This window comes from Prionailurus viverrinus, unplaced genomic scaffold (genome assembly GCF_022837055.1).
Source record: "Prionailurus viverrinus isolate Anna unplaced genomic scaffold, UM_Priviv_1.0 scaffold_48, whole genome shotgun sequence".
Classification (NCBI taxonomy): Eukaryota; Metazoa; Chordata; class Mammalia; order Carnivora; family Felidae; genus Prionailurus; species Prionailurus viverrinus.
The window spans coordinates 1,709,240-1,734,276 of record NW_025927611.1 but is presented as its reverse complement, the minus strand read 5'-3'; the positions used below and the strand labels follow the sequence as shown (position 1 = coordinate 1,734,276).

The following is a 25,037-nucleotide window of genomic DNA, read 5'->3' as shown; positions in this document are numbered from 1 at the left end:
CCAAGCATCTGCTCTCTGCAGAGTTCAAGTATATGCCACTGTATTAGGAGCTATAATCTACGTGGACCGTGAGGCGGGCACAACGTAGACCTGTTACAACTGGAAGCTCATGCCCTCCGACCACCCCCCTCCCCGTCTCCCCCAGACCCTGGCAGCCAGTCTTACGCTCTTTTACTCTTGTAAATCATACTTCATACTCTTGTGAATCAGGCTTTACCAATGAAGGAAACAAAAGCTCAAAAAAAGAGCATCAGAGACAAGGTCAAGGAGATCCGTGGGTTGCAACTTAGCGGCAGAAAGTCTAAAATAATCACCTCATTCGATAACTGTTTCTGACTCATCTGGCAACTGTTTCTCTGTTCTGTTCCCAGATAACGATAAAACGATGTGATCGGCTTTAAAAACTCTGTACCCCGGCTGTTCGGGGCCGCACTCTTATCAACAGTGTTGGTCCCGATCGGTCGGCCTTGTCTCTCTTTGTCATAGACTTTGTTGTGACTGTCACTGGTGCCCGTAGCATTCTGTTTCAGGAGTCGTGTGGATGCAACACCGCGATCACTAGACTGTAGGGCATGTATGCTTTTAACTCTTTGAAGAACCGCCTTCCTGTTGTCCAGGGTGGCTGCACCAGTCTGCATTCCCAGCAACAGTGCATGAGCACTCCTTTCTCTGCACCCCGTCACCAACCTGTGTTGGATGACGGGCACCGTGGCCGAGGGGGAGGTCACGCCTCGCTGGGGTCTCCGTCCTGCCTGCACGCACATAAGGGGAAAGTTCCGCAGCACGGCTGCAGCCACGGCTTCCAGACGATGTTGCCCAGGGAAAACTGGGGGGGCACAGGACTCAGGGTCCTCCTGTGCTGTTCCAACGCCTCGTGCACCCGCGCCAGCACCGCGTGGTACCGGGGCTCCGAGCCAGGGGACAGGGGCCGCGTCTCCGAAGGGTCCCTGGACAGGTCGAAGAGCAGAGGTGGGCTGTGTTGGGTCACGCCATCCCCCGAGCAGGGGCACACGCCTTGGCCGTGGCAGGCCCCCGCCCCCTTGGGGTGGAATCGCGGTGTCATGTAGTGAACCTTCCAGAGTCTTCCGCCTAAAGGCAAACAGGGAGGCGGTCAGGGCAGGACAAACCAGCAGAGCCAAGAGCCAGCCCTGGGGACGTCTTCCACATCCCGTTCAAATGGAGAGGACAGAATAAGCAGCGGGATGCTCTTGCAAGTTTGAAAAGACGTCACGTCCTCGTGTGTGTGCGTGCATGTGTGTGGGTGCACACGTGTGTGCATGGTGTCCTCCAGGCACACCCAGGCCAAGGGACTCATCCCAGAGTGCTCAGCGACACACTGAAAGAACCGTGACAACAACATGGAGAACAATGGCAGAACAGTCAGGGGTGAGGCGCAACTAACCACGGCACCTAGGGTGAATTTCATGTGTCATCGTGGCCAGGCTACGGCACCCAGACACGTGGTCAAACACTAGCTAACATGTCAGTGCGGCGGGGACTTTCTTGGGTTGTTTTTTTTAGAGGAGATGAACAGTTCCATTAGTACACTACCCTCCATATTGTGGGTGGGCCTCACCCAATCAGTTGAAGGACATAAGCGAGCAGACAAAGGGCCCCTAAAGAGGAAGGAATTCTGCCTCCAGAGCAGAAATTCTGCCTCAGTTTCCAGCCTCTGGGCTCAAGATGGCAGCATGCACGCGTTCCAGGCTGCTGGTCGCCCCTGAAGATTTCAGACCTGCCGCTCCCCATGGCTGCATGAGACAATTCTTTAAAATCTCTCCCTGTTTCCATCTATCCATCCATCCATCCTCCATCCATCCATCCATCTATCCATCCATCCATCCATCCATCCACTCATCCATCTGTCCATCCATCCATCCATCCATCCTCCATCCATCCATCTATCCATCCATCCATCCATCCATCCATCCACTCATCCATCTGTCCATCCATCCATCCATCCATCCATCCATATCTGTCTTTATCTTCTATCTCTATCATCCATCCATCTACTACCTATCATATCTATGTCATTAGCTCTTAAGCTATCCTGTCATCTGTCCACAATCTGTCATCTAATCATGCATCCATCCTCTATCATTTATCTACAAATCCATCCATCCATATCTCCATCCATGCACCTGTCTGTCCACCCATACATCCATCCACCCATCCATGTATCCATCTGTCCACTCATCCATCCATCCTTCCGTCCATCCACTCATCCATCTGTGCATCTATCCATCCATCTGTCTATCCACCCATCCATCCATCCATCCGTCCATCCATCTCTCCATCCATCCACTCATCTGTCTGTCCATCCATCTACCATCCATCCATATCTGTCTTTATCTTCTGTTTCTATCATGCATCTATCATTTATCTGTCATCTATCCATATATCCATCATCTATCACCTGTCTACCCTTCCATCCATCTGTCCACCCACCCATCCACCATCTATCCATCCATCCACCTGTCCATACATCCATCCATCCATCCATCCATCCATCCATTCATCTCTCCATCCATCCATCCATCCATCCATCCATCCATTCATCTCTCCATCCATCCATCCATCCATCCATCCATCCATTCATCTCTCCATCCATCCACCCAGCCATCCACCCTCCATCCATCCATCCATCCATCCACCCATCCATCTGTCCATCCATCTATCCATCTGTCCACCCATTCATACATCTACTCTATATCCACCCACCTATCCGTCCATCCATCTGTCCGTCCATCTGCCCATTCATCTATCTGTCCATCCATCCATCTGTCCATCCATCTACCATCCATCCATATCTGTCTTTATCTTCTATTTCTATCATCCATCCATCATTTATCTGTCATCTATCCATCTATCCATCATCTGTCTATCACCTGTCTACCCTTCCACCCATCTGTCCACCCTCCATCCACCCTCCACCCATCCATCCGTCCATCCATCCACATCTGTCTTTATCTTCTATTTCTATCATCCATCCATCTATCTATCTATCATCCATCTATCTCATTAGCTATTAATCAATGTATCCTATCATCCATCCATCACTTATCTGTCATGTGCCCATCTACCCATCATCTGTCTATCACCTGTCTACCCTTCCATCCATCCATCCATCCACAGTCCATCCGTCTGTCCATCCATCCCACACACTCTTGGTTCTGTCTCTCAGGGGAACCCTGACTAATGCAAGCCCCCTCCTGCCACAAGAGAAGGGTGTGTACTCACTGTCTTTCTCGTGCCAGCGTGCTGCGTGCAGATACTTCCCGCAGTAATGAAACAGGAATTCGTGTGCTGAGTGCTCGGCAGTCCCTTGCAACAAGGGCACCAGGCTACGGCCATCGATCACCCTGATTCAGTGAAGAGACACAGGAAGGAATCAGACCAAGGTTGTTCGTGCTGTGTTGCACCTGCAAATGAAACGCCAAGCTTGGAGGGGGTCCCCGCTGAGGGCAAGGGAGACGAGCCATCTCCCCAGTATCGTGCAGATGGCAGGTTGCTGAGAGAGATGCATACTGTTCTTAGACACAAAGTCACTAAGTCGTGGGGTCACTTCTTCCACACAAAGTCATCTTAAATTCTGGCTGGACTGCCCAGGCCCCTGATTTGAGTGTTAATGCAGCAGAATCGTAACATAACATATTATATTATGATTTAAAATCATAACATAACATATAACATTATGATTTAAAATCATAACATAACATTATGTTATGATTTAAAATCATAACAGATTCCAAGACATGTTGTCACATGTCTATAGGAGCTGGGTAGGGAAGCCAGTAACAGCCACGTGACCTGAAGTGTCTTCCTTACAAACAACTTACATTTTTAAGAAGTCCTTAATCTGGGAGCACCTGGGTGGCTCAGCCAGTTAAGCGACTGACTTCAGCTCAGGTCATGATCTTGCAGTTCACGAGTTCGAGCCCCACGTCAGGCTCTGTGCTGACAGCTCAGAGCCTGGAGCCTGCTTCAGATTCTTTGTCTCCCTTTCTTTCTGCCCCTCCCCCACTCACACTCTGTCTCTCTCTCTCTCTCTCTCTCTCTCTCTTTTTAATTTTTTTTTTCAACGTTTATTTATTTTTGGGACAGAAAGAGACAGAGTATGAACGGGGGAGGGGCAGAGAGAGGGAGACACAGAATCGGAAACAGGCTCCAGGCTCCGAGCCATCAGCCCAGAGCCCGACGCAGGGCTCGAACTCACGGACCGCGAGATCGTGACCTGGCTGAAGTCGGACGCTTAACCGACTGCGCCACCCAGGAGCCCCCCTCTCTCTCTCTCAAAAATAAATATTAACAACAAAAAAAGTCCTTAATCTGAACTGAATGTAAAAATGGAGTTATTTTCCCTTTTATTTTAATTGTACCCTAGTTGTGATGGTTCCATCTTCTGTGTCTACTTGGCTGGGTTATGGCGCCCAGGGATTTGGTGAGACACCAGCCTAAGGGTTACCATGAAAGCATTTTTTTAGATACGGTTAACATCCACAGTCAGTGGACTTAGAGCAATGCAGAGCATCCTTGATAATGAGGGTGGGCCCCACCCAATCAGTTGAAGGAGAGTTTCAAGAAGGGAAGGATGCGTTCAGAATCTTGCCAAGAGCAAAGCCTGAGGTTTCCCAGAGAAGATGAAATTCAGCCTCAAGGCTATGACACGGAAAATCCGGCTGCATTTCCAGCCTGCTGGCCCGACATGAGGATTTCAGTTGAACAGCCTCCACAGTTGCCTGAGCCAATTCCTTAAAATCAAGGTCTTACTTGATAAACCCACAGACACATACCTGCACATATTGTATTGGTTTTGCCTCTTTTATTCAGAAGTATTTCTTTGTCATCTTAAAATCAAACCATTGTGAAAAGATTTACTTTTTTGTTTTTACCCTGTATTAGCGTGAGCCTTTGGTAATGTGCAGATATCGAGGCCACAGCCTCATCCGCCTATGGGCAAGACTGCCTTTTCGGGAAATCATAGGGGGATGTTTTCCAACGGACTGACTTCTACTGCTTTAATCTCCCGATTGTTGCAGTTATCAAATTCTACCCACTCGGCAAAACCGGACCCAATAGTGTATTTAATCATGTTTTCGGGAGTATGGTTATTTTGTGTTGTTAGGCTGACCCCTACCTTTGAGGACATGAGAACCTTTTAGATGTTCTCACGTTGTGGTCGTTTTTCTCCCCCACGTGTGAAATAGTGCAAGGGTAGCTGTCAGGAACTGGGGAACAGAGGGTCTCATTGTACGTGTACCTGTCCTGGGGCACATGGCCGCCCCCCAGCTCGACCACGGTGGGGAAGACATCCATCAGACTCGTGGGCTCGTGGATCACTCGGCCGGCTGGCAGCACCCCAGGCCACCGGAAGATCCCCGGGACGCGGATGCCGCCTTCCCAGCCCCCCATCCCTTTGCCACCTGTAAGGAAGTGCCATTAGGGTTGTCCAGGAGATGGTCTCATCCACACACACACCTGGGCACACACCTACACCCATCAACGCACTCCACGGCAGGCTGCATTCCCCATAAATGGTTGTGGCAATAATTCCAGAACCTCGTCACTCCCCCACAGGCACGTGGAGTCTGTGCACTCTCCCCTTGTGATTCAGGGTGTCTTTGTGACCGCCAGAAAAAACGGGGTGTGTGATGCATGGCATCAGGGGCATAATGGCCCTGGAGTTTCACACCATGTACGGCTGGTGACCCCTATCTTATTCCATCCTCTTTCCTTCCGGAAGGACTGGGAACTGGGTCTGGGACCACCATCCCTCCCCCACCTCTCTTCCTTTCCCACCTGCTCACCACACCCTCCACCTGTTCCTTTACCCCTTGCCTGGTTCTTCCTCATTTCTGGGGTGCCTGGCAATGAGCTGGGACCCAGCTTGGCTTTTGGGGAAACACGTACAACTACTGAGCATTAGGGAACATGCTTACATTGCCTAGGAACTCTGGATAGGGGAGTTAAAGCAATCTTATGTTACAGAAGGAGAGTTTTAAGAAGGGAAGGATGCGTTCAGAATCTCACTAAATAAAGGCTTCTTTGCCACAGTTCAGATTATAGTGTGCTTCCTTTCATTTTCTGTCGCTGTGTGACGAGTGACTGAAAATCAGCAGCTTCACTCCTGTGTATCTGCTCTCGGTTCTGTATGCTGGGTTCGCGGGTATTCTGTTCCAGGTCCCACAATCGGAATTCAAGGTTTCGGTGGTTTGTAGAACATACTACCGGGAACAGTAAGAATCTACTGTAAATGAACCTGCTACATCTTGGACATGTATACGTGGATTAGAAGAAAAATCCGCTTCCAACGGATAGGAACATATACAGTCAACCTTCATTATCCCCCGGAGTGGTGTTCTACACAGCCGTCAAAAACACCCCATGAGCAAATACAAAACCCCAGCTCCCACGAGTAATACAGGGCTCGGTTCCAGAGAGACTCTGGTCTCTATATTTTCATCAGTCAGTTGGTATATTTCTGTGCGTTTGGCTTAAACACACCTTACTGAGTAGATACTGTGATTCACTGACATTGATGTCACAGCCAACAGCATTAGAACGCATGTCTCGACCAAGCGGATCTAACACACTGATTTTCTCAGTGAGGCACAGCGCAGCCTTCTTGCCCTCGGACACAGGGAACAGCTTTCAGCGCTATGGTTGGGAGCCATTTGAAGCAGCAAAGTCGCCAACAAAAAGCAAACAAAACCGCAAAAACGTGGCCACAAAAGAGACCTGTGTTCATAGTCTGAGAGATGAAATATAGGCACACGGTCGCCTCATCCAACCTTAACTGGGAATGGGCGTGTCAGGTGACCAGTATTTTCATTGCTCTTTCAATGACCACAAATTCATCATAAGTATTGATTTGGGGGCTACAGATAAATTTTAGCAAGCAGGAGAATTCATAAATATGGAATCCATGAATCATGTGGAGCGATTGTGTCAGACTTTTAAAATAGGGCAGTATAAAAGTTATGATGCACTAAATATCGCATAATATAGTCAAATACAAGGATGCATATAATTAGGGTTATAGTTACTGTACTGTCTTTTATTTAGGATGGCATTTATTTTGTCTTAATCATTTATTTGTATATCTCGCACTTCTACTAAAATGTAAACTCTTCATGGGAGGGTCGGGTGTCTTTTTTTCTTTCTCTTGGCATCTGGTAAAATTTGGTGAATAGCTGCTACTCAAGAAATCCCCCTTTGAAAGCACACACTCTTGGGGTGCCCGGGGGGCTCAGTTGGTTGAGCATCTGAATCTTGATTTTGGCTCAGGTCATGATCCCAGACTTGTGGGATTGAACCCTGTGTTGGGCTCTGTGCGCTGAGTGTGGAGCCTGCTTAGGATTCTCTCTGCTTCTGCCCCTCCCCTACTCACACTCTTTCTCTCCCTCTCTCTAAAATAAAAAAAAAATAAAAAAATAAAAATACAATGAAAGGAAGAAAGAAAGAAAGAAAGAAAGAAAGAAAGAAAGAAAGAAAGAAAGTGAGTACACACTCTTTCTCCCTTCTGCTTGTTCTCCAGTCTCCACTGCTGGGAGTCATTTGGTAGACCACGATCTGCCTTTTCAGCCCCGATCTCCACTGGTCTCACCTCTGAATATTCCATTCCATCCCCCCAGCTGGCCGTGTTCGTCTCTTGCCTCCAAATGTCCTCCGTGATCAGAGGTAAAATACGTGAATGTCGTGTTTTTCAGACCGTTTTCTTCAATGGCCTGAAGGATTTCACCTTTAGGAAAAATGGAACATTTCAGGACAGAGCCAGTAATCCATCATCAGTGAATTCAACCCAAATTTCCCCATTCTTGCTAGAAAGTCCCCCAAGTGGATTCTGCAGTCACCATAGACCATCATAATGCAACGTGGTCAGAAAGGGTCAATGCCTATGAGATTATTCTGATGCCACAGGATTCAGAATCTTGCTTACAAAGGTATCACCAATGCAGAGAACATAATAAGCACCCAAAGTCATAGACTGTTCTGAACACGCATGGTTGGCACGCATACACGTGTCCATGATGAGTGCGTGGGGGTGGCAACGTGGTGAGAAAAGGTTTGATGGGAGTCCCCTGTTGGGACACGAGGAAGCCAGACCTGTGAGCATCTATCTGTGGGTGTTGACACAGGGAGCCCAAGGCTCGGGAGTGCAGAGCCACGTACAAGCCATGTGCACATTTTATCCATGGAGACCGAACGCACCTCTAAAGCACTGAAAATGAAGATTTTAGAGCACATTGGCATGTGTAACAGTGGAAATGCAGAGTTTTAAAACATTATGTAATCTACCCTCCCATTTTGAGGTTGTTTGCCTCTTAACTTGGTGTACCACATCACTATGTTTCTCCCAGGACACCCCTCAGATCCTGCAAGGATTTAGATGTCTACGTCTTTCTGAGAATCTCTATACAGTTGACACTAAGTGTGATACACTGTGTATCAGCTACACTCCAAAGTGAAAACAAATATAATCTACCATCTCACTGGAACTGTCTGGACTTTCTCGAGGCCACAGGAGGAAAGCTGTGTTGGTCTGTTGTCCTGAACAACAGTGTTCTTGCTTCACTTTCGGTAATGTCTCACGATGGCTTTAAATAACGCACTTCGTGGAAGGATGATTTTGTGCAGAAGCAGACTGAGGAATCCGAAGTGCTGAAGGAGCACGTGAATGACATGGGGACGTTTCTCTCTATTCTTTGCCTTTTTCATTATTCTTTTTAAAAATTCTTTTTTGATGTTCATTCATTTTTGAGAGATGGAGAGAGACAGAGTGTGAGTGGGGGAGGGGCAGAGGGAGAGGGAGACACAGAATCCGAAGCGGGCTCCAGGCTCCGAGTGTCAGCGCAGAGCCCAACGTGGAGCTTGAACTCACAAACCATGAGATCATGACCTGAGATGAAGTCAGACGCTTAACTGACTGAGCCACCCAGGTGCCCCGTTATTCTTTATTGCAACCTGGTTAACAGTGAGATGGCCCATGTGTTTTCCAAACTTGAGCAGTGACTCCAAGAGTGAATGAGGCTCAGGTATGCGTTGACTTACCTACCAGCCAATCCATCTCCTCAACGTTGTCGCCATATAAGCCGTGCTGGCTTTTCCCGAGAAACTGTTTTGTGGTGACCAGGGGGATGTGCACGTGTAGCAAGGACACAAAGAGGAGGAATGGCCCGTGCTTATGTCTGAAAGCAGAGAAACACCCTTCAGACACGATGGAACCTATTTCAACATTATTCGATCCACCTGAGCCCCTGAAAACCATCTCCCCATTGAGGCTGGTTGAGGAAATCCCAAAGATGATAAAGAGACTCAGGTGCTCTGAGAAGTCACCTCCTCTTTCAAATGTGTTTTTGGCGCTCCTGGGTGGCTCAGTCGGTTAAGCGTCTGACTCTTGATTTCAGCTCGGGTCATGATCTCATGGTTCATGGGTTCGAGCCCCACCTCGGACTCTGGGCTGACAGTGTGGACCCTGCTTGGTATTCTCTCTTTCTCTCCCTCCCTCTCTCAAAATAAATAAATAAACTTAAAACAATAAAATCAAAGGTGATGGTTTTATTACCTTTCAATATAGGAAACTGCCTCCTGTAGCATGAGACGTGTGGTTCTTTCCAAAACCATGGGCTGCTCAGTGACGTCATGGTTTCTCATCAGGATACAGTTCCAACGACGCACAAACCCGAAGCTGGCATACCAGGAGACAAAAAAGAGGAAGACGAGGCTGGCCGCACCCAGGACCGCTTTCCAGGGCACGGAGATTAACCCGCAAATCTTGCCAAGAGCAACGGTCAGCACTCCCAATGCCGCCACCTGGGTGTAAAACCACAGCCTCGCTCTCGTGCTGGCGTCCACTTCCGGGGGCCTGCCTGGGTCACAGTCATTCACAAGCGTGAAAGGCATGCCATAGAAATAGTCAAATCCGTGGTTCAGTGGGTGGTGGCAGTGGTCATTGCGGGATTCACAACTTACGCCCTGGTGCCATTTCCCTGAAAATGAGAGCAGGGCGTTAGAGAAGAACATACAAATAGGGTGCTCTGTCTGATACGAATCACCTTCTCAATAATTTGGATGTTCTGATGAAAAAAGATGGTATGCAACCAGCAAAGCTTGAACAAGAAAAGCAACATAATAGGAGCACCTGGGTGGCTCAGTCGGTTAAGTGTCCGACTTTGGCTCAGGTCACGATCTCATGGTTCATGGGTTTGAGCCCCACGTTGGGCTCTGTGCTGACAGCTCGGAGCCTGGAACCAGCTTCAGATTCTATGTCTCCCTCTCTCTCTGACCCTCCCCTACTCGTGCTCTGTCTCTGTCTGTCTCTCTTTCTCAAAAATAAACATTAAAAAAATTTTTTTAAAGAAAGGAACACAATAGAAATTCAAAATAGAAAGGGATGAAATGAATTCATTCGATATTGGGGTATTTTTAAATGAACATTACAAATACTCATGACGGTTATCAAGAGATTAAAGGTTTAAGATTTTCTGGACTGTGTGTAATTATAAGTTTGTCACCCTAGACTATCCTATTAAATAACTCACATAATATCATTTACTGCTATTTCTTACTTAAAAGACAGCCGCTTGATAACAGGAGTTGGTTCTTGCAAAATCTCAAGACCGAGTAGAGGTAACCATCTCACTCCACCAACTAGTAAGCAAGAAATGCTTATAATAGATTTTTTCCCAAAGGCAAGAACTTTTGACAACAATATCATTGAGATGGAACGTGAGTAAGCCCGTATATCAAATTCCAGCAGGATATGCAAGAGTTGGGTTCTCTATGGGCACTTTAAAAAAAAAAATGTTTAACATTTATTCATTTTGAAAGACAGAGGGAAACAGAGCATGAGCGGGGGAGGGGCAGAGAGAGAGGGAGACAATCCAAAGTAGGCTCCAGGCTCTGAGATGTCAGCACAGAGCCCGACGTGGGGCTCAAACCCACGAACTGTGAGATCATGACCTAAGCCGAAGTCAGACACTTAGCCGAATGAGCCACCCAAGCGCCCATCTATGGGCACTTCCTATTTCATTTACTCCAGACCTTCAACCACCTTAAATTTAGCTACAAAATAGGATAGAAAAGGCTCCAAAGTACTATTTGCCATAATTTCCAAGTGCACAGGGTACACCGGGTCCTTGCCCTGTTGCTCCCTCCCGCGACTCACAAAGTGTCTTCAGAACCTATAGGAATTGGTTCTAACTCCAAGCCCGGGTATCTTCCTTTATTCCCCTGCTTTCATTTAAGGCGGCAAAAAAGTTCAAACAGGGTGAGGGTGGTGGAGACGAAGAGTGTCCAGGAGGGTCTCCACCTCTCATGCTGTCAACAACAGCCTTCTCTAAATATAGATGGCACGTGTGCACCAGAAGAAGAGGCACAGAAGGAACCGGTACACAGGTCTGCAATTCTAGTCAATGCAAAATAAATCTACTTTTCCAGTTCTGGGGTCAGGGACACTGATCCAATGGTGGTGAGTTGCTAATGGAAAGTTCTAGTCAATTTGGGTGGCTAAGAAGTTTTGCTCCATTTCTTGGGAGTGAAAAGAGAAAGGTGGTAGTGTGGATGTGCAACGAATCCTTGAAAATGTCCCCGAAGATGTGATATACTATGTTCTGAATGTTTGTGTTGCCCCCAGATTGCTACATGGAGACCAGAAAAGTCATGGGTGCCGGGAAGCAGGTGCCTATGAGAACAGCCCCGAATATAGAACCTGGGGATGGAGGAAAGAGGGCCACCTCCCAAGAGATTGAGTGAAAAACTGCCTGTCAATAACAGAAGTTCCAACACTGTGACAAACCCAAGAGAGATCAGAAGGGTCCAGCCCCCGATTTTGGTTCTGACACACGACTTTTTTTTTCCGCTTTGTAAGGAAACAGGTTCTCTTGATGGTTGGTCTTCCTGTTCACTAACGATATGAGTACCTATGAGGCCGGTTGCATAACCTTGTTGCTGCAGGATTCTTGCAAACGTGGTTTCATTCTCGGGGAGTCCACCCGATCCCCCATTCCACTGGAGGGCGCGGTACCCATCATGGGCTTCCATGCCTGTGGAACAGAGCAGACAGCAAGTGCTCACTCTCCCTTGACTACAGCAGGGCTTCTCACCTGGGGAGGAGCCTGGCTCACACCAGTGGACTCGTCGCCATGCCTGGGCTTGGCCTGGGTGTCACAATTGTGGGAGGGGTGATACTGGCATCTGGTGGGTGGAAAATACCCTACGGTGCCTAGGACGCCCCCACCACAGAGAATTATCTTGCCCCAAAGTCAGCAGTCCTGAGATTGAGAAACCCTGCCTTACCGTGAGAGATTCTGTTTATCTATCTATCCATCTATCATCTGTCTGTGTATCTATCCACCATTTATCTATCCATCCATCCATCCATCATATCTATGTATCTATCTATCTATCTATCTATCCATCTATCATCTATCTGTGTATCTATCCATCATTTATCCATCCATCCATATCCATCACTTATCCATCCATCTATCCGTCCATCCATCTATTATCTATCTGTGTATCTATCCATCACTTAACCATCCATCATATCTATGTATCTATGTATCTATGTATCTATGTATCTATCTATCTATCTATCATCTATTCACCTATCCTTCCATCCATCCATTCATCTGTTTCTGCCATCTGTCAATCCATCTATCTACTCATCCATCCATCTGTCCATCTGTCTGTCTGTCTGTATCATCTATCTACCTTACTCTCCATCTATCAATCTATTAATCTATTATCTATCTATCTATCTATCCATCCATTCATCCATCCATCCATCCATCATATCTGTCTATCTATCTATCTATCTATCTATCTACCTATCTATCATCTGTCCATTCATCATATCTATTTACCCACATACTTATCTATCTATCTATCTATCTATCTATCCATCCATCATCTATCTATGTATGTATCTATTATCTATCATCCATCTATCCATCCTATCTATCTATCTTACCTATCTACCTATCTATCATATCTATCTATCCATCTTATCTATCTACCCATCCATCCCTATTTCTATCTATCTATCTATCTATCTATCTATCTATCCATCAACTTATCTATTGATCTATCTATCTATCTATCTATCTATTATCTATCATCCATCCATCATATCTCTCTATCCATCCATCCATCCATCATATCTATCTATCTATCTATCTATCTATCTATCTATCATCTATCTATCCATTCATCATATCCATCTATCCATCATACTTATCTATCTATCTATCCATCCATCATGTATCTATCTATCTATCTATCTTTTATCTATCATCCATCCATCCATCATATCTATCTATCTATCTTGCCTATCTACCTATCTATCATCTATCTATCCATCATACCTATGTTTCCATCTTTCTATATATCTATCCATCATATCTATCTATCTATCTATCTATCTATCTATCTATCTATCTATACATCCATCATATCTATCTATCTATCCATCACCCAACATATATTCTATCAATCCATGCATCCATCCACCCATCCATCCTTCTACCCATCCATCCATCATATCTATCTATCTATCCATCATACCTATGTTTCCATCTTTCTATCTATCCATCATATCTGTCTATATCTATCTATCTATCTATCTATCATCTATCTATCCATCATATCTATGTTTCTTTCTATATATCTATCCATCATATCTATCTGTCTATTTATCTATCTATCTATCTACCTATCTATCCATCCATCATATCTATCTATCTATCTATCCATCACCCAACATATATTCTATCAATCCATCCATCCATCCATCCATCCATCCATCCATCCACCCATCCATACATCATGTCTGTCTATCTATCTATCTATCTATCTATCTATCAATCATCTTTCCATGATCTATGTCAGTGTTTCCCAACCAAAGACAATTCTGCCCCCCAGAGAATACTTGGCAATGCCTGAAGGTATTTTTGGTTGTCACAATTTGGTGGGGAAAGTGGGTGCTACTAGCCTCTAGCTGACCCCTAACCGCACAGAATGTGACTATGTTTGAAGATAAGGTCTCAAAGAGGTAAAATGAAGTTAGTAGAGTGGACCCTGATCCCATAGGACTGGTGTCCTTTTAAGAAAAGAAGATGAGAACACAGACACGCACAGAGGGACGACCACATGAGGACACAGGGAGAACATGGTGTCTGCACGCTGAGAAGAGAGGCCTCAGGAGGAACCAGCCTCAGCCCCACCTGCTTTTTGGACTCCCAGCCTCCAGGACTGGTGAGAAAATTCATCTCTGTTGTTTAGGCTGCCACACCTGTGGCGTTCCATGTGGCATCTCAAACAGCCCAATACAGCAATATTCCAATACGTGAATATAGCAGGTTATCAACCCACTCTTCTGCTGGTGAACTGTCTCCGTGTTTGCATCTTACAAACAGTGCTGCTGTGAACGTTCTCATTCCATCTTTTGTGGAACATGCCTGTGTGTCCATATTGGGCACATACTCAGGAACTGCTGGGTCACAGGGTACGCATGCATTGAGCTTAAGCAGACACTGAGAATCAAATCACGGCCCCTTCCTACATCCTTGAAGTTCATCACACCAACCTCTTCCTTGTCCTTTTCTGACCCTGACCCTGACCCTCTTGCTTCCCCCTTATAAGGACCTTTGTCATGACACTGGGCACCTGGATAATCTAAGATAACTTTCCCATCTCAAGATCCTTGATTTAATCCTATCTCCAAAGTCTCCTTTGCCATATAAAGGAACATTCATCACTTCTGGGAATTACGATGTGGGATCTTTGGGGACCCTCATTCAGCCCCCTATACACTCACCCAGAGCCTGTCTGAAATCATGACTACACGTCAAGATTGACTAAAATATTTAGACAACTAAACACAATGTCAAACATAGTCAACTACCCTTGGAGAGTTTCAGCCTTTGAATTCCCAGTTGACCCAATCATTGCCTGACTATATAAAATACAGTATTCCTCATGTAATTACAAGGTGATGCCTCTGCAGATTATACTTGCACCGTTTCCCCTGGATCTCAAGCATCGCTAATAATATTGAAGATGAGAAAGGAGTGGCGGCCCCTTTCTCGATTGTCCCGACAACACCGACCTGATCTGAAGGAGTGCCTCCCCGTGAGGAAGGAAGATCTGCTTGGGGTGCACAGGGGGGCAGCCGCCAAGTGCTGGGTGAGCCTCACGCCTTCCTCTGCAAGCCGGTCGATATTGGGTGTCCTGAGCAAACCACACAGACAATCACTGTCAAGCAGGGACATGCATTCAGCTTATGGGGATCCATGCACTGGAAGGTACTGGCGGAGTGCATTTCTATAGGTTTTAGAAGTAGTTGCATAGGTTTTAGAAGTGTCTTGCAGAGGCAGATGGACCCACCCCCAAAACAACCAGCATGAGCACATGCATTGAGTACTGCTTGCTATAAAAGATGCAGGGCCCTTTTCCTGGGATCCTCAGCTGGAGCCCAACCCACTGCCTGTATATCCAATATCTGAGCCCACTGTGTCACCAGAGGGTCTTGGGGGTCAAGAACAAGCTTCCCCTGATACCCATTGCTGCTCTGTGAGCATGCTCTGTTCCACATACAGGAAATGGTCTTCCCAATCGAATGGGGACAAAGTGCCCCTTTCCTACCTAGACCACCAAGTTTTTGTGCACATGGGTTATAAATAACAGAGAGCAAGTGGATTAGAGAGAGAGAGAGGATGACATGAAGACCAAGGCCACTGGCTGGAATAGAATCTGCAAAAGCCAATACCTAAAACTTCCTTATGGGCAAGTGGTCCAAAAGCCAATGACCTCAAGGTGAAAGCGATCTTTGGACAGTATTGGAGGCATGGGTGGAGGGCTTCCTAGATGAGATTAAGAGTATTGGTGGAGGATTCTGGGAGTCAAGTGTGGTCCACAACCATTATCTACAGGGGAGAAGAGCCTTAAAGTTCCCTGTTCACCCAGTGCTACAGGGGGAGCAGGCTGAAGTGACTGTGGCTTTGTTGAGGGGGAATGGGCAGCCCCGGGCTGAGTCATGGCACTAATGGGCGCTATTTTCTTGTACATAAGGCACACCCCAAGCCCTGTGACACTGACTGCTTGCTAGTGGGGGGTTCCAGGTGTCCCAGAGGGTCCGTGTCCATAGGTTGTATGGACAGAGGATAGAAACAAGATGAGCTGTGAAGGAACAAGAGGTCAACTGAAGGACCTCTGTGAGTTGGTGGGCGTCCCAAAGTCCTAGTGTGGGTTTTCAGCTTCAAGAACGTGAGACGAATCAAGACCATCACCGAGACCATTCTCTGAATGCTGCACTGACTAAGTACCTTTCTTTCTAACTCGAATGGTGTTTCACCTTTTGAAGAACACATTTTTAGTTTTACTTTTGCTTTTGTTTTGGTCCCTTTTATTGAACATGGTACATGTTGTCTGAAAAAAAAACATGAAAAATTAAATGTATTCGTCAAAACCCTCAAAGCCAGTGAAGCATAAAGGTAACGGGCAGGAGGATCGTTTTCAAAAGATGTTCGTTGTTAAGGTGTAAACTTCTGAGCTGGTGTAGTAATTTGGGGGGTCATTACAGCGAAAAGCTGCATTTTTGGACACCCTGTGTTATCTTTAGCCCTGGCGATTTCTCGGCCAATGGAGCCATCTCCCCATTTGCGAGGAGACAAGCAACGTTTGCAGGTTGAACCCCTCACCCTTGGTCATGGAGCTAAAAAGTGCCAAAGGAGGGCTTAATGCCAAATCTGTTTGACTTAAAAAAAAAATCCAGAGTGTGCCGTACTGGGCATTGTGACTCAAGCATCTTAGATATCGGGGGTCACATCTTGTATGAGTCATGGATTATCTGATCGTTTACAACCATCCATCCACTTTGTGACCCTGGCAGCCTTTTTCCTGATTGCTTTGTTCCTGTTTGAAGGCAGGGAGTGCCCCTCACCCTCTTGTGTGTAAGCTGATACCTGAGCTCCATCAGCTGTGACTTCCAGGCCCTCCCTGCCTGCCCAGAAACCACAGGGGAAGCTCAGACACCTGCTCCTCAGGGCAACTGCTGGGGCCCTGCCCAGCCTCTGTTTCCAAAGAACAGCTATGTCAATGTCATTCAAGATAGTTCTGGATGCTTTTGACTCATATTTTAATTGCAACCAACTGAGATATAACTGTTGTTGTTAAAAAGCACCCATTATGTACTCATGCTGGTTGTTTTCAATAACCCAATTATAGAAATTTACTTTTCTTTTTTTCTTTTCTTTTTTTTTTTGGCTCAGCAATGAACATGATTTGCAAGGGGCTTATAGGATTCTACCAATTAAATATAATTTTGTTAGCATTGACCTATTTTTCACAGTTGACAAAAAGTTCTCTCCAGTTTGATATCCCAAAGTCCAACTATGTATCTATTATCTACAAATTTATGTATCATTTATCTATCCATCCTTCATCCATCTTTCCATCCATCTATCCATCCATCCACCAATTTTCCATCCATCCATCCATCCATCCATCCTTCTATCCACCTGATGAGGGAGCATAAGGAGAACTGAGACTCGGCACACAGCTCCCTGCCCGGGTGGGACATGTGTGACGTTCCTCAGGCACCCCTTGATGCTCAAAAACAAAGTAAAGGAAAGAAAACAAATGGTTAACTGATCGAGATCACAGTGATGCAAGACAGGAGTCTTGATCAGTTTAAAAATGTCTTAGTACATTACAAGAAAAAGGCAACCCTATCAATAGCCTCATCTCCAGAACCCTATAGACTGTTTCCTGGAGCCCCAATATCACCCTCCCCTCCATCATGATGTAGGGAACAAAGGCAAGAAGGAAATGGTAGATATAATGAAATTTCCTTATAATCTACAGCCCATTGACAGATACTTGAGGTAAGTACAGAGTAGAACATTTCTCCAGGAAACCCCTACCCCCTAATGCCTTACTAGAGGAAAAACCACCTTAACTTGACAATAGCAAGGTCTCAGCTATCTTAGGAGTCCTCTTTAGCATATCAAAGTCCTTCTGGAGGCCTCCCTTCTGCTTTTACCTCCCCCAACTCCATAGTATATAACCAGTCACTCTTCACAACCCCAGTACAGATCTTTCTGTGGGTCCTGTCTTGTGCTTTAATAAAATCACATTTTTGCACCAAAGATGTCTCAAGAATTCTTTGTTAGCCATTGGTTCCAGACCCCATCATCACTCCAGAATCCCATAACATCTCTCCCTCCCTCCATCCACCTTTCCTTCCATCCATCCATCCATGTATCCACCCACCCATCCATCCCTCCATCCATCCAGCCATCCATCTGTCCGTCCATCCATCCATCCATCCATCCATCCATCACATCCAGCCAGCCAGCCAGCTATTCAGTCTCTCCATCCATCCATCCACCAATTTTCCATCCATCCATCCATCCAACCTTCCTTCCATCCATCAATCATTTGTCTGTCTATCTCTTTTCTATTAGGTATTTATCTCTTACACATGTCTTTATGTTGTGGAACAGAATGTAAAACACTACAGGTTTCAACCTCAGCATGGAAATCGTCTCCTGCAGAATCTCATTCTTTCACTTGTTAAAAGATAACCTTAAAACAGGAAAAATGCTTATATATGTGTGTGTGTGTGTATATATATATATATATATATATATATATAAGTTGATTGCCAAATATAGTCTTACAGTATTACTCTCAACACCTTTCATCTTTTACACATCCTTTTTCTTTTAACTAGGTATTCCAAAGCTGGGTTGGGGTCACAGAGCCAGTCCTGGGACTCCCTCTTCTGTCCTGACCTCCTGTACCCCCTCAGTGCCTACACACTCATTACACACCTCGTGGGTTCTCAACGTCCCTTTCTCACGAGGCCAAGCATCTGGGATATTGCGTCGCCACCACTGAGTGTCCTGTACGCAGCGAGGGAGAACCGGTGTTTCAAACAAGCAGAAGTGAGTCTGGACGCACCTCTCTACGGGGTCCTCAAGGTCTGCTCTGTCCATCAGAGATACTTCGGGCTTTCATGGTTTGGAACAACGTTCAGCCCACTATGGCCAAATCTGGCCCTACCTCTGTTTTTAGGGGTCCCGGTGGAGCTAAGAACCTTTTAAGATGTGTCACGAGTTGGAAAAAATGAAAAGGGAAGAAGGGAGGGTGTGAAACACAGATCCGGTGGGGCCCACACAAGGTACCGGAGTGCTGTGTAGCTGACCCCTGATTTAGAACGCGAGCATCTTCTAGTGTATTTAGACATGCGCACCGAACGCCGAGGCGGCTGGAAAGAATGATATGGGGCTGGTTTACTACCAGAGGGAGAATGGCCTATGTGCCAGATGGGTTCGAGGGATTTCGTCGCAAATCACTGAACGATGAAGTGAAGGAATGGAACCATGTCGCCATGAACCCAATGACAGTTTCTCTAAATCGTGTGGTTCTTACACAAAAGTTAAGTCTTCTAGGGGCTTCTAGGAGCCGGGATGCCTCCATCGGTTCAGCGCCCAATTCTTGATGTCAGCTCAGGTCATGATCTCACAGTCCGTGAGTTCGAGCCCACATTTCGTACAGACGGACCTGGAGGGGCACGGCCCCCACGTCTGCAAGAGAACATCTTTGTGGGCTAAAAATCAAAGGTGCTGTCCTTAGGGGTGGGAATGGCCAGGCAATCCCAGAGTCTGGGTACTTTTGTTAATTACTTTCTTTTTTTTTAAATACATTTTTAAGTTTATTCATTTTGAGGGAGAGAGAGTGCGTAAGCAATGGAGGAGTCCAACGCAAGACTCGAACTCACCAACTGTGAGATGACCACCTGAGCCGCAATCAAGAGTCGGATGCTTAACGGACTGAACCGACCAATTTCTTCATGGCGGTTTTCTGAGCCCCAAACCCGGAGGCTACAGAAGGTCCCGAGGGGTTAGGGATGCATCGCATGATTTCCGGGGGCCACGATTCAGTCCATCACAGGAGAGGGGGGCGATGGTTAAGAGAAAGCAAAGGGTTCCCTGGGAGAATGAAACTGTCCTAAACTGGTTTGTGTCGATGGATGCCCATCTCTGAAGATCCAGAAGACAATGAATTGTCCACGTTCGGTGGCTGAATCGTCTGCCCTGCGCGGGCTCCGCGTGGGAAAGAAGAAGCATGGACACAGGGGTTTCTCCTGGTGCTGGACAGGCCGCTGGGAAAGAGGGCGGCCCCGGTCTGTGTAGGTCAGCCCTAAGGTGGGCACCTACTGCAAGGCGGACGTGTGTGAATCTGCGGGGGGCTGTCGTCCTAAAGGAAATGCTCACAGAAGGAGCGAGATGCTTTCTTCCCTTTTGTCCTTCTGCACGGAGCCAAGCAGGCAAACGTGCCCCTGGGAGCACACACACCCTGAATACGCACTAAGCTCCCTGCGGTGGATGAACCACAGCCCCGGGGCAGATCGGCCCAGTCCTAATCCCCAGTATTTATTTGTGAATAGGAACTTACCCCGGAGTGGGGACTTGAGAGATGTAACTAGTTAAGGATCTGAGATGAGCTCATCCTGGATGAGTGTGGGCCCTGAATCCAATGACAGGTGTCCTTGTAAGAGTCAGAAGAGAGACACAGACACAGAGAAGCCGCGTGAAGGTGGAGGCAGAGACGGGAGGGAGGCAGCCATGAGCCCAGGGATGCCTGGAGCCCCAGAAGCTGGAAGAGGCAGGAAGGACCCTCCCCTGCAGCCTCAAGAGAGAGTGTGATCCTGCCCCCCTGGATCTCAGTGGCCCTGCCCCTCCTGGTCTCAGTGGCCCTCCCCTGCCTGGATCTCAGTGGTCCTGCCCCTCCTGGATCTCAGTGGTCCAGACCCTCCTGGGTCTCAGCAGCCCTGCCCTGCCTGGGTCTCAGTGGCCCTGCCCTGCCTGGATCTCAGTGGCCCTGCCCCTCCCGGATCTCAGTGGCCCTGCCCCCCCTGGATCTCAGTGGCCCTGCCCACCCTGGATCTCAGTGGCCCTGCCCTGGCTGGATCTCACTGGTCCTCCCCTGCCCGGATCTCAGTGGTCGTGCTCCTCCTGGATCTCAGTGGTCCTGCCCCTCCTGGATCTCAGAGGCCCTTCCCTACCTGGATCTCAGGGGTCCTGCCCTGCCTGGATCTCAGAGGCCCTGTCCTGCCTGGATCTCAGCGGCCCCACCCCTCCTGGGTCTCAGTGGCCCTGCCCTGCCTGGATCTCAGCGGTCCTGCCCTGCCTGGATCTCAGTGGCTCTGCCCTGCCTGGATCTCAGGGGTTCTGCCCTGCCTGGATCTCAGCGGCCCTGTCCTGCCTGGATCTCAGCGGCCCCACCCCTCCTGGGTCTCAGTGGCCCTGCCCTGCCTGGATCTCAGTGGCCCTGCCCCTCCTGGATCTCAGTGGTCCTGCCCTGCCTGGATCTCAGCAGCCCTGCCCCTCCTGGATCTCAGCAACCCTGTCCTGCCTGGATCTCAGCGGCCCCACCCCTCCTGGGTCTCAGTGGCCCTGCCCTGCCTGGATCTTAGCGGTCCTGCCCTGCCTGGATCTCAGTGGCTCTGCCCTGCCTGGATCTCAGCAGCCCTGGCCCTCCTGGATCTCAGTGGCCCTGCCCCTCCTGGATCTCAGTGGCCCTGCCCTGCCTGGATCTCAGCAACCCTGCCCTGCCTGGATCTCAGCGGTCCTGGTCTCCCGGATGGAGAGAGAATACAGTCCTGTTGCCTAAGGTTCCTCCTTTAGGAAGGAGGCAGCCCTAGGATAGGAATACACCCACTCACCCGAGTGCTGTGTTGTTTGAAAAGTTTGGGATCCTGCTTCCCTGTGTAAAAGCAATTTTTCAGTGTTCAGATCTGATGCTCTAAGGAATCACCACTATAGGCAGATGTTAAATGCATCATTTGGCCAAATACACCCCCCACCACACAGGCAAACACAACAGCTGGACTGGGTACCTCAGGGTATTGTTTCCATAGCAACCAAGATCCCCAATGCCAAGATCATCTGCCATTATCAGTAGAATATTGGGTTTAGAGGCATTTGCTGCTTGGAACCCCGAAGTCCTCAGAAGCAAACTGAGACGGAGTAGAACCCACCAGGAGTCCCTGGAGACAGAAACAAAAGGGGAAAATTAGGGGTTGGGACTGGGAAGGTTAGGGGAGTGACATTGCAAAGCACGCTGCTGGGGGGGCTCGAGCATCTCCACCAAATTAGGATTCACCCCAAGGGCCTGCACCCGGGTCCTGGGTTCCTTTCCTCCCCATGCCTTGCTTTGTAACACCCACCCCCAGAACACTTGAACTCGCTGGGGTCTGGTTGTGAAAGTTAGGGTCTGCCCGAGTGACGTTTGTTCCCGTGACTTAACCCAGGCCGGTCCTGCCGACCCCTTGGTAATGAGGCCACTTCTGTGAGGTTCTTTCTAAAGGACTTGCGTTCAGGGCCTCGCCTTCCAGCCTTTCAGGGTGCCAAGTGGGCCCGGGTGCGCCAGGCGTCCCACAAGCGACCCCGCAGGAGGGAGAGGGTCTAGGCAGCCGGGGCAATTTACATTTCAAAAGGCAGAATGTGGGATTAAAAGCACCCCAGGCGCGACAGGGAGATGATGGGACCCAGTAGTTACAACACGGACTTGTAGCGCATGGCGCCGGGGAGGCCGGGGCGCACCGCTGACCCCGCGTGGAAGGGACCGGGAGCGTCCCCGACGCGGATCCCGGGCCCTGCCCGCCCCAGAACCGAGGGGGGTGCCTGGGGACCGGGGGCGCCCTGATCCCCATTCCTGGCTCCTGGCTGGCAGCTGGAGCGTGCGCCGGGGTCCCCGGCAGGGCCCCCAGGGCTGTCGGGTCCCATTGCGCCCCGGTGAGCCCGCTGTCCGGGGAGGGAACAAGGGGACAGAGGGAGCGCGACCGGGCGCAAGCGGAGCAGGGGAGGGGCGGGCCCGGCGCGTCTTAGAGGGCGGCTTGGTGGGGGGGGGGGGGGGGACACACGGTAGCGCGTGGGCTGGCGACCCGGGAGGACTGGGCCTGTGTCGCGTTGGGGGGTGGGGACAGACGCCTGAGCGCGCGCTGGGGACCCGGGAGGACTGGGCCTGTGTCGCGTTGGGGGTGGGGACACGGGTGCGCGCGGGCTGGGGACCCGCGAGGACTGGGCTAGTGTAGCGTTGGGGGTGGGGACAGACGCCAGCGCGCGGGCTGGGGACGGGGCGGGACCGAGCAGGAGGGAGGAAGCGGCGCCCTGAGGGGGGCGGGGACTGGGGTTTGGACCGGACGTGTGTCCGAGGGGGGAGGGTGCCGCCGTGCTGGGGCGGGGGGCGGGGACGGAACAGGGTGGGGGATGGGTCGTGGCCTGGGGGGCCAGGGGGCTGTGCTCCGTGGGGACGCCGCCCGGCTGTTGGGGGGGTAAGAGACCCAAGGGGGGTGGGGGTGGGACCCGTCTCTGCCGTTTGGGGACAAGGCCGCGCTCCGGGGGTAGGGGAGGGCTTTGGGGGGGAAGGGGGGTACTCGGGGCCCAGGGGGGTGTCCCAGGCAGTGGGGGTGGGGGCACGGCCGGCCGCGCTCTGCCGGGGCGTGGTCTGTGAGGACCCTCCGGGTGTTCCCTTGCCTCTCGAGGCCCCTCCCCTCCCCTCCCCTCCCCTCCCCTCCCCGCGTCCTGTGGCCTCCCCCCCACCCCCCAATAAGGCTGGCTCTCGGGTCCAGCAGCCGACAGCCGGCGGGAGGGGCCTCCAGCTGGGTTTTGGAGGCGCACCCCCGCCCGCCCGGCCCGCCCGCCCGGCCCCGGACTCGCGCTCGCCCAGGTGCACCCCCTCCCCCAGCGCCCCCATCTCCGTCCCAAGTGGCCGCGTCCCCGGGCCCCGCGCACCTGGCAGCGGGCGCGGCGCGTCCCCTCCGAGCCCCGGGTCCCATGGCCGCGCGCAGGCCGGGCGCACAGGACCTTGTCCCCAGCCTGCCCCTGCGGGGACCCGCCCCGGCAGCTGAGCCCTCCGGGGAGCAGGGCCGCGCCCCGCCCCAACCCGCTTGATCCGCAGGCGCCTGGGGGCCTCCGGGAATTGATCTCGGAAACAGGTTTTCCGGGGTCCGGCCGCCTCCGGGCGGGCACCCCGGATACTGGGGTGCAGGACGTGAGGGGATGATTCTTCCTGGCTGGGCCTGGGCACGGGGAGCCTCCGGCAGGCCTCGGCCAGCGACCCCCGCTTGCCAGCGAGTTCTGGAAAGGTCTGGGGACTGAGGGCGTGCAGGCAGGCAGGCAGGATGTGAATGCCAGGGTCCTGGACGCAGACTCCTACTCTGTGTCCAAGTTTGGGGGGGGGGGTGTGGAGAATGTGAGCGGGGCTACTTAGTTCCCGTGTTATCCTTCCAGCTCAGTTCTGCATTTGGGGGAGATAGGAATTGGGAATGAACGTTCCCCGCTAGCTTGGGAGTGGGCCTAGTTTGCCCTACGCCCTCGTCCCTGCCCGCGCCTTGCTGGGGGGCTTCCGGCCTGCAGAGCTTTGAAAGAATACATTTCTGTGGTTTAAGCTGCGTCCTCCGTGGTTCCTTGCAGATGCTGGGCTCAGGGGAGGGTCACAGGCGGGAACTAGGTGTCTGTGTGTGTGCACCGACAGGTAGTTGCGCATGGAGTCTGGAGTAAAGGCCCCGTCCTGGGCAGATGCGGTGCAAAGCCAGCCAGGGAGGGAGGTTGGTCATCGCGCAGTGACCTTCCAACACGGAGCCGAAGGACGTGCAATTCTCAGCACAGCCCCCAAATTCTGGGTGTCCCTAAATCACTGGGGCATTTGTTCACCAAGAATAATGATCCGCCTGTGCCCTTTGAACTGGCCCGACTCCCACGCTTTCGGGGTCGTTGATTATATTGGGTGCGCACCTGCTCTTTCTTTGCCTGAAAATCTGTTTGGCACGGACCTCCCTTCCGCTGGGACTCGGAGCTCTTGATGGGGCCAGAGTGGCCTCGTCTGGGTGACACTGAGGTCTGTGGGTGAAAGTCCCTGGGGTGGGGGTGGGGGGCTCTGCTCCTCCCCACCTCCTTGTGGGTGGTCTGAACACCCCCCCCCCCAACCCCCCCATGGCTCCTTCTAGCTAGTGGTGACTGCACCCG

The 25,037-nt window shown here is 50.0% G+C and overlaps 2 protein-coding genes across 6 annotated transcripts in view; both read right to left on the bottom strand.

The window, feature by feature from the left end:
- Positions 1 to 299: 299 nt before the first annotated feature.
- On the bottom strand, positions 300 to 24,955 carry ARSD (arylsulfatase D). 3 transcript variants are annotated; one of them, XM_047847373.1, is made up of 10 exons: positions 23,805 to 24,955; positions 21,908 to 22,057; positions 15,110 to 15,255; positions 11,922 to 12,044; positions 9,566 to 9,989; positions 9,052 to 9,188; positions 7,607 to 7,741; positions 5,261 to 5,423; positions 3,241 to 3,362; positions 300 to 1,089 (listed from the first exon to the last, which is right to left on the bottom strand). In XM_047847373.1, exons 1-10 carry the CDS (start codon positions 23,846 to 23,848, stop codon positions 725 to 727), a joined length of 1,809 nt encoding a protein of 602 aa, XP_047703329.1. In that variant the 5' UTR covers positions 23,849 to 24,955; the 3' UTR covers positions 300 to 724. The 3 variants fall into 3 exon arrangements, with proteins under 3 accessions (XP_047703329.1, XP_047703330.1, XP_047703332.1); XM_047847374.1 differs by having other exon boundaries at positions 15,110 to 15,231; XM_047847376.1 differs by lacking the exons at positions 15,110 to 15,255; positions 23,805 to 24,955 and having other exon boundaries at positions 21,908 to 22,028.
- The window catches only part of ARSL (arylsulfatase L), a 32,055-nt gene continuing 18,611 nt past the window's right edge, over positions 11,594 to 25,037 (bottom strand). The window contains exons 12-13 of one of the 3 annotated variants that reach the window (XM_047847362.1): positions 18,763 to 18,772; positions 11,594 to 11,605 (exon numbers count right to left, since the gene is read on the bottom strand). The gene's annotated coding sequence lies outside the window, so the exon portion shown is untranslated. Of the gene's footprint in view, positions 11,606 to 18,762; positions 18,773 to 21,977; positions 22,058 to 25,037 lie in introns of those variants that run through there. The other 2 variants (XM_047847361.1, XM_047847363.1) reach the window with 2 other exon arrangements.